At 35.0% G+C, this 10,305-nt stretch overlaps 1 protein-coding gene across 1 annotated transcript; it reads right to left on the minus strand.

Moving 5' to 3' along the window:
* Positions 1-3,150: 3,150 nt before the first annotated feature.
* GGTG_02035 (hypothetical protein) lies at positions 3,151-3,471 on the minus strand (the record flags this gene model as incomplete). The annotated part of the gene is made up of 1 exon (XM_009219806.1): positions 3,151-3,471. A coding segment is annotated over one exon (321 nt), but the record flags the coding sequence as incomplete, so codon positions are not given.
* Positions 3,472-10,305: the final 6,834 nt, after the last annotated feature.

The raw sequence follows: 10,305 nt of genomic DNA on the forward strand, positions 1-10,305 counted from the left end.
GAAAGCTTTAACCGGAACGCCAAACCGGCTAACCCAACCATTTTAAAACCTAAAAGGGTTTTAACCATTTATTTAATAGCTTTTTCGACGGCCTTTTTATTTTAATGTTCGCCGTATTTAGCAATACCCAATTGCTTACCCCAAAAAGCACCGGGGTTTTGCTTTTATTATAGTACTTTTTGTACGTATTATTCGCTTTTTTTAGCAATTTTTTGGCTTGCTTTTTAATTGCTTCCAAAGCCCCCGCCTTAATTTTAACCGTTATTAAAGGTTTTTTTTTAACTACCCAAAAGTTATAAAGCTTTCGTAAATAAAACCCCATTAGCAAAAACGCCGGGGTTTTTTGCAACCCCAAATGCACGCTCGTATTGTGCACTTACGTTGCCAGGTATAACAACGACGCCCAATCGTTTTACTTTTCGCAATAAAAGCACCGGAAATAATGCTTTATTGCTTGGTTCGTCCGTTCCATTTGCCCGTTGGTTTAAAAGTGGTATGCTATCGATAGCTTTTTTGCAACCCCTAAATATCCGGCAAAGGTTATTTAAAACCCGTTTGTAAATAGCTTGTTCCGGTTCGATACAATCCTTTTAAACGTTTCCAGCAGCCTTTAAACGTATATAAATAAAAGGTTTCCCAATTTTTTACTGGTTAATTTTGTAAACGTCGGGATAAAAAAGCTATATTTAATAAACCGGTTAACCATTACCAATATTGCGTTGCGCTTTTTGCCGGCTTTATTTACTAACGTTAAAAACTTTCCGATAAAATTTATCGATAATTTTTGTCCCGGGCGGTTTAGCACGGGCAAAAATGCTAATAGCCCGTAAAGTGCTTGTATTTTTGGCTTCGTTTGCTGGCATATTTAATACGTTCGTACGTATTTGCGTACGTTTTTAGCTATACCCGGCCATTTAAATTACCGTTTAAGCTTTTTTAAAGTTTTGGCCATGCCTTTGTAACCCCCCGTCGGGTTATCGTATTGTTTTTAAAGCATTATTTGTTTAAACGGTGCTAAATTCGGAATTTAAACTTTTTTTTATGCTTAAGCAAACCGTTGCTAATTTTCCAAACGTTAGGCTTGTTTTTTTAAATATCGCTTTAAACGAAATCGTTTTTTGCTTGTACTTTAAAAATACGCTTTAATATCGTCCTGGTATTCTTTTTAATGGTAATCGTCCTTACGTAAATTGCTTTTCGGAATTTGGCTAATAAATCGTTTCGGAATTTTTTTTTTGCTATATTGGCCTTTCCGTCCATTGGTATATTTTAAAAACGTTTTAATAAGCCATTTGCAAAGTTCCGGTATTTTAATTTCCATTTAATCGTAAAATCGTACTTTGTTAAATCTTTAAATTACTTTGCTTAGCGCTTTATTACCTTTTTTTTTGTTAAAATATAGGTATAATTTAAATAATCGGTAATTACCCTAACAATTTTTTATAAATAAGCCAAATAATGCCGTTACTTTTCGAAAGCTTTTACGATCGCTAGCAATTTTAAATTAAAAATTGCATAACGTAACTTTTTTTATCGCAATTTTTTCGATATGTAAATTACCGGGTGTTACCGGCCGTTTTATAGTTGCAATAGCACCGCCTTTATCGCAAAAACCAAAACGTTAGTCCGTACGCACAGCGGTTTCGAAAGGTCGAAATGTACCAATACCGGAACTTTCGTAAATAACAATTTTAATTTGCAAAAAGCCTTTTTCGCAATATTTCCTAAGTAAAATACAGTATTTTTGCTAAAAAAATCCGTTAAAAGTACAATAATTTTCGCGTAGCCTTTTACGAATTTCCGATAATACCTCGTAAAGCCCAAAAATACCTAAATATCCTTAACGTTTTCCGGTATTTTCCATTTTAAAATTGCAATAACTTTGTCCGGCAAAATCTTAACCTCGAATTTGGTTATTTTAAACTTTAAAAAGTTGATACTATCCGTTTTAAATTTGCATTTGGCCGGGCTAACGTAAAGTTTAAACCGTTCGAATCGTTTTAGCACCGTTTTTACTATTTCGCGGTACTTTTTTTGTATTTTCGAAAAAATAAAAATGTTATTTAAATATACAATGCAATTGCTATTAATTAATTTTTTAAGCGCTATATTAATAAAACTTTAAAACGTTGTTAAAACGTTGGCCAAACCGAAAAGCATTATTAAGTATTCGTAATGTTTATATTTGCAGCAAAAAGCAATTTTCCATTCGTTTTTTTATTGGATCCGTATTTTGTAATAAGCGTTTTTTAAATTTAATTTGGTAAAATACTAGCTTTTAAATACCCGGTCGAATATTTCGTAAATTAACGGAAATGCTAACCGGTTTTTTTTGGTAATTTTATTAAAACCCCAATAATCGATACAAAAGCAAAACTTTCCGTCCTTTTTTAAAACGAACAAAATTCCGGCGCCGGCGGGGCTAATTAAATGCCAAATCCAACCTTTCGCTATAGCTTTATCGAAATACCCCCGGAAAGTTTTTAATTCCTTTTCGAATAAAGGATAAATGCTTCCGTAAAGCGGTATCGTTTTTTTTTTTAATTCGATCGCGTAATTTTAACCTATATGTTTTAGCAAAGGGTTTAATTTATAAAATTGCGCATATTTTATAACTATCCTTTTAACCCATTCCGGGAAAGCTTTTAGCCTTTCCCCGGGGTTTTTTAAGGTTTTCGAGCGTGCAACCGTTAATACGGCTATCGTTTGTCCCGATTGGATTAGCTTTTTAATTATTTCCAACGAAATTATTTTAACCTTTTTAATAATTACCGAAAACCTTTATTTTATATCCCCAAACCGGATTTTAATATCCTTTTGCTAAAACCAAAGCATGCTTAACGTAATGTTGTACCCGGCCCGAAGCATTATTACGTAAAATACCATTAACTTTCGGGTTATTTCCTAGCTATCCGTTACCCAAATTTTATATTTTTTTACCTTTAGCGTAAGCATGCGTTTTTTAATATCGAGCTACGCCAAATAGCCCCCGTTTAGCACCGGTATTTTTTTTGCTTTTATTAAAAAACGGTTGTGCAACAAATTAACGTCGTTTTTATTATTAACCAGCGCTTTTAACTTTACCCGGTAACCGTTAATTCGTAAATACACTTCGGTTTTTTAGCGCGTCCTAGCCGCCGAAGCGCACCTTTAAACCCCGGTATTTAAACGGCTAAATAGCGGTATCGAATTAAGTAGCGATATTTTGCTTTTTTTGGGGCACGCCGGCCGGATATAGCCCAATTCCCCATACCCGTAACACCGTACTTCGGGCCTTTTCCCCTTCGCCCTTTGTATAATCGCTGGGGCCAACGGGGTTTCCGGGTTATCCGTCCGTATTTTGCATGCTGCAGCAATATGGCCTAACTGCCCGTACTTAAAGCAAATAACCGGCTTTTTAAAAGCTGGAATATTTATATCCCCCGGGGTCCCTTTGTACGGTTCCAATATTATTTTTGCTTTAAAAGCTTTGGCTTACAATTTTTCCATAATATAAAAAAGGTTTCCAAATATTACCCGTTTTTAAATTTCGGGGCGGAACCGGTTAAAAAGCAATGTCGTTTTTATCCATTTGGGTGCTAATTCGGAAAAATCGTTTTTTACCAAATCCCAACAAATCCGGAACGCTTCGAACGATTTGTAATCCTTTTGTTTAATAACGGTATTTCCCGCAAATTTTTTAATTGCTAGCTACATTTGCAAATCGAAATTTTTCGACTTTGTTTAAAACTATCGCAAAAAATTGGTTTAAATAAACAATACCCCGGTATTTAAATAATGCATTTGCTTATATTTTGTTTATTATATTTGCTAACGATAATTAAAAGTGCTGGAAATTATTTAAACCTTTATACGGTTTTTACCGTAGCGTTCTTTTTTGCTTTCGAAAATAAATTCGTAATCGTTAATATAATGGGCGATATTTTGCTAAATTGCCAATTTTTTAAACATGGAAAGCTTAAAAGTAATTTTGCTTTACGTAAAACCTTTTCGTTGCTTAAAAATATTTTTTTTATTTTCGTTTAAACCTTTATGCGCATGCTTTAACCTTTTATTTTAAATTTTTTGGATTAAACGGGCGCGTTTGCTTTAAATTTCCAGCGCGTCGTTTATTTTTTGCAATTCCTTTACGAAAAGGTTTTTAAAATCGTTAAAAATTTGCAAAGCTTCCTTAGTATTTTGTTCCGGTAGCCCAACGGCCTTTTCCAACGTGCTCGATGTAGCGTCGGGCGTTATTGTAAACGGTACAAAATTGCAAATGCCCTTTTTAAATTTGTTCGATCCTTTCCGGTAATTACCCGGGCTTGCTTCCCAAATAAAAAAAGTGTAAAAAAAAAACAATATGTTAAAGGTTAATCGGTACAAAAGCGGGTGGTTACCGGGTTACGGGCCGGATGCGGTATTTTTTTTATTAAATTTCCGTAAATTTTTTACCAAAAGTGCTATCGCTAACAAAAATTGTTTTTTTTTAACTTTCCTTTTTTTCGTTCCCTTTGGGCACCCGGGGTTGGTTTTTTAAATCTTTCGCGCTTTAAGCGCTTTCGTGCAATTTAAGCTTTACCTTATTTTTTAGCTTTGCCATTATACTTTGGCCGCAATACCGGTAGCTCGCCGGCATATTCCCGGGGGTCCGTGCCCGGCTGGTTGCTAGCGCCCCCTTTTTCCTTTTTTGCCGGGCGGTTTCGCCCGTGCATTTAACGCTCCCCGCTTTTTACCGGGCGGTTTCGCCCGTGCTCCTAACACGGACGGCTTAAAAATTACCAAACCAACGATAGCTTTAGTAATAACGGGCTTACCAACCAGCAAATTTTAACCTTTTTTTAACAATAAAAGCAAAGCGGAACATTAATTAAAGCTAATAAAAGCATTTAGCGCCAAAAACCCGCATAAAAATATCGAACGGGTTACCGTTTCGTTATGGAAAAAAAAAGGTAGCAAAAAAAAAATAACGGCGTTGTTTTAAATTGCAAGCTTAAAAAGCGCAATAAATTTGCAAAAGGATTACTTTCGATAGGATAAATTGGCATACCAATGCCAACTTTTTAACCCCGAATTAATTACGGCGCAATGTTACCGCTATTTAAATTAAGGATATAAAAGCATGCAATGCAAGCAAATTACGGCGTGTACGTAATATAAATTAAAAAAATACAACGATAAACGGAAAAAAAAAAAAGGAAACAGCAAAAAAGTTACCGAAAAATATATTTGGGGCATTTTATATTCCGTACAACAAGGCTAAATACTTATTTTATTTTTTACATTGCTTAATGCAAAAATAAATTTAATAACGCAAAAAAAAAGCCTAGCTTACAAAGCTTACCCATTACGAAATCCCGATAACCTTTATTTCGAAATCGTTACGAGCCGAATCGCCGCCGGAAACGGGGCGGGCAAAATCCCCTTTTTTACCCCGGGAAAAAGCAGCCTTTATACGGGAGCAAAAAGGAACCGATTAAGCAAAAAAAAACAATAGCCTTTTTGCAACAACCTTTTTTTAAATACCAATAACAATTCGAAATACAACCCCGCCGACCGAAAAAACCTTTATACGCAACGAAATCGACGCAAAGTTAAAATTACCCTTTTTTTAACCAATTTTACTTACAAAACGGAAAAAGAATTTTTTAAAATCGGCCGAACGATTTGTAAAAAGGTTTAAAAAGTTTTATACGGCAAAACGAAAAAACGCAGTTATTACGCTATTTGTAAAAAACCAAAGCTTACGCATTTTAAAGCCTTTTCCCCCCCGCACCCCCCCCGCGGACCCCTTAACAAAACCCATTTCCCCGGCGATACCCGCGTTCCTTTTACCGCTACGGGAAGTAACAGGAAAGGCCAGCCAAAAAGCTTTACCCTTTTCCAATTATCCAGTAATACATAATCTTTTAGCATTTAATTATACAAAAAGGAAGCGTTAACGTTACCGCCCCCCCCCCCCCAAAAGCAAAAAAGGACCTTTTTAACGAAAAAACCAATGTTTAAAGTTTTTTAATGGAACGTAGCGAAAAAACCGGAAATATTTAACGCATTACTGGCAAAAGGAAGCAGCTTTAACGTATTAGCGATACAAAAGCTACCAAAGGATTTGAAAAGGAACGCTAAATTTTCGTTATGGGCCGGGAAAAAGCTAATCCAATATATATACAACCTTACCCCGCAGCAACCATACGGCAACTTACCGGAATCCTTTTAAAACCGCTAAAAAAAAAGCAACGCGTTTTCCCTTTTTTTACCATTACAATTTATTTCCCCCTTTTTCCCCATTACCAAAGCAATTATTTATATTAAATTAACGTTACGTATTTTAAATTACAAAGCAAAACCGGATTGGTATAAAATTACGATTGGTACCCAAAACGAAAATATAACGATTTGGTCGGTTTATTCCCCGTTTCCGGGAAGCACAACCATTATAAATTGGATAATATTTATTAACGAATTTGCCGGAAAAAAACCGAAAAGCAATAGCTTAATAATAAAAAACTTTAATTTTTATTATAAAGCATGGATATTAAAACGCTTAAAAAACGCACCGATGCACGCGGGGGCTTCCAAATTGGTTGGTTTAACGAAATTATAAAGCATGCAATTAATAATTTGCCGAAATGCAGCGACGAGGTTCGCTTTTTATTGCAAAAACATTATTATCGATTTAATTTGGGCTACCGGAAAATTAAAAACCCAATAGCCGTTAAAATGGCGTTAAAGTAGCAACAATTATATAAGGATGGTAATTACGATTTTAAAAACCATTTCGAACTTTTACGCACCAATTTTAAAGGGCTAAAATTGGAAGAAAATCGATAAAAAATTCGCCAAATCCTTAGCAAACGATAGGATTCCCTTTTCGTTACGACCATTTATTAACCTTTAAGCAATTAACGAAAAAATAAACGACATGTTACGACTAACAACCACCCTTACCCAGGAAGAAGGGGTGGCACGGCACGGAAACCCGTAAAGGGTAAGGGGTTACGTAACCACTTGGGATCAGTAAATCGGGAAAGCAGGAAAGGTAAACCACTAATTCAAAAGAGGTTTAAAAAGGCTTACAAAATCGGCTTCGTAAGCCAACCGATCCACGACCCCAAAGGAATAAGCATTAAAATATAAAAAGGAAAGGGTTTTTTATTGTCCTAGGTAGTTTTTAATTAAAGCCTTGGCATTAATTAAATTTTAATTAGCTTCCAAATAACTTTTAAAGCAAGCATTTAAACCGCACCCAAATTATTTTGTAAATTCTTTTAATTTGTTAAATTACGTGCTATTGTTCGATACTTTTTTGGTGCTTTACTTTAAAAGCAAAGGCTTAATTATAACCTTTTAATTAATCCTATTTAGCACCCGGACCGGTACCGAACAGTAACAATGGCAACCAAAAGCGGCAAATCCTTTACAAAAAGGAACGACGAGCATTTTAATTACGCAAAAAAAACTTACAACATAATAAAAGTAACGGAAGCTAAAGCCGCGTTTATAGCTATAACCGCAAACCTTACCCAATTTAAGCAATAAGCTAGCGTTCCGCAAACGGCGGTTCGAACTTACAAATTTTTTACCCCTAACCGGTACAACGGTAAAAAAGGCACTTTTAAAGCTTTTTTAACCAAATGTTAAAGGTATTTCGCCTTTTGCTAAATTTAATTTACAATTAAAAAACAAAAGGTTGCTTACGCAATTACCCGCTTTAAAAGCAAAATAAAAAAATGGTTCGAGCCCGTATGGGCAAACTTTTTTAAAAGCTATAACAAAAACAAAAAAAAATAAAAATTACTTTTGCTAGCTTTATTCGGTTTAAAAAAAAGATTATTAGCGTGTTTGGCCAAATTAACGAATAACGAATTGCCGAAAAAAAAATATTTTAATTTCGACAAAAAGGCGCGGCGTTGGGGTACGTTTCCAATTTCCAACGCTTTGTTAACAAGCTTAACTGGACCAACCAAACCAAAATAACCCATTTGTACAATAAGCTTCGAAATAACGTAAAAAACAAGGTTTTAAAGGTTAACTAACCCAAATTTTTTACCAAATACGTTATTATAGTAATTAAAACCAATAATAAATTGTACGAGCGCCGTTTGGAAAAAAAAGGCCAAAAAACCAAATTTGTAATATAAAGCAACCAACCGTAACAACGGTTTAACCGCAACAAATTTATAGCTTATGGGCGTTATTTTAGCTTTATGGACCTTAACGCCGGCGTTACGCATTAAGGGCAAAGGAAACGCAAGTTTTAAAACTTTAAGGATGGTAAGTGCTTCCAATATAAACAATTTAAGCACATTAAAAAAAACTGCTTTTAAAAAAAAAGCAAAAAAAAGTATTTTGGGGCGACAAACCCAAAATAGCAGCAATAACCAAAAAAAAACAATAAATTTGGAAAATAACGGCTGTTTTGGCCCAACGTTTTTTTAAATTGCGTGCATTAACAACCATTGCGTTGCCCACCATTCCAACAAAAATGCAACAAAGTAATTTCCCCGCAAGCAATTAGCCATAACCAAACGAAAAAACCTTATAGCAATTTGCAACAACAATTTAACCGGTTCCAATAACGAAAGTAACTAAGCTTGGGTTAATAAAAATTTCCGGAAAAACCCCAAGCTACGAAACGAAACCCTTTAAAAACAGCTTTTGCGCGTTGCCGAATAAAAAGGAATATTAAACGCTTTTGTTAAAAAGCAAAACTTTAAAAACGAAACCGCCCAAAAGCTTAACCTAAAGTTTTGAGCTAAACCCAATTCAATCCCCAACTTCGAGCTAAAAAGCAGCAAAAAAAAAGATAAACCAACCATAAAAAATATTGTAAAAATCCTTTAAAACCCGGACTTCGCTATCCCCAAACCAATTAAAGCTTAAATAACAAGCAAAAGTTTTTACGAACGAATAACGTTCGAAAATAGCAAATCCAAAAAAGAAAGCAGCGAAAAAAGCTTAAGCAGCTTTCGCCAATACGCTAAAAATGCCCGCGTTTCGCAAAAACATATACGGGCGGCGTACCAAAAACGTTACTAACGAAAGTACAAATCGGAACGCAACCAAAGCATTAATTTATAAGGTTTTTAAATACAAACCGAATATTAACCAAAAAAAAACGAACCGGGCTATAACCAACTTGTAATAATCGAATCCAACGGTTTAACGCATGCGTGCGCAGCAATGCTAAATTAAGCTAGCTACAAAACGTTCCGCTAAGGAAAACGTGCTATGCGAAAATAGGAAGGAAGTTTGCACCCGGTACGCCCAAAAGCCGTAATTAAGCAATTCCAAAAAGGCAAAAAAGCTTGGAGCAAAGTTAAAATTTAACGGCGCTTTTAAAACGTTAACTTACTAAACGAAAACGGCACTTTTTACGAAGCTACGCTAGCTAAAAACGATTTTGGGCGCTTTATTAATTGGCTTAAAAGCAACCATTTAATTACGTACCAAAGGTATACCCGGTTACAAGCGTATAACTAAAAATGGGCTAAAAGGTTGCAAAGCAATACCAAAGGAAAAAATTATAATAATTTTATGCCCAATTACTAAAAGCATTTATAATTGTTTTAAAAAAAATGCTTCGTTACAAATTGTGCAATACATTTGGTTTAAAAGCTTTGGAATAATTTTTTTTTTACCGATAAACCAATAAGCTTATTGCCAAACCAAAGCTAGCATAGCAATTACCCAAATGGTTTATTATTAAAAAGTACGGAAAGTTGGTAATATTTCGATTTAATCCTTAATAGCCCATGCTTTGCGTTGCCAAAATTTTAAAATGGCAAAAATGCAAAAAATTGGAATGCTAAATTTATACCATGCAAAAAGCTAAAGCATGGCAAATAAAATATAAGCTTCCATATATACCAATACGGTATAACGAAAATGTAAAAAGCTTGTATAAACCTTTTAGCAACCTTAACAACCCAAAGTACGTAAGGGTACGCAAAAAATGGGAAATAAGCTTATTTAGGCTTTAAACGAAGCATTTCGAAACAAAAAATTAAGGAATCCATTTGTATTAAAGCTACAAAAAGGATAACCATTTGCAACAAAAACTTTAGCAATAACGATTAGCCCAAACGAACAACATTTTTACATATGGGTGCAAAGGCCTCGTGGTGCAGTGGCTTTGCACCAAGCCGGTCCCGCCAAAACCACGGGTTCGAATCCCGTCGAAACCAAAGGACTTTTTGTTTTTAAGCCCCTGGCCTGCCAGGATCGAAATCCGATAAGGGCCGATAAGCCAAATCAACCAAAAACCAATAACGCCGATAAAACAACCGATAACAATTACAACAACCTTATCGATTTCGATAGCAG

The sequence above is a fragment of the Gaeumannomyces tritici genome (genome assembly GCF_000145635.1).
Source record: "Gaeumannomyces tritici R3-111a-1 unplaced genomic scaffold supercont2.1, whole genome shotgun sequence".
Taxonomy (NCBI): domain Eukaryota; kingdom Fungi; phylum Ascomycota; class Sordariomycetes; order Magnaporthales; family Magnaporthaceae; genus Gaeumannomyces; species Gaeumannomyces tritici.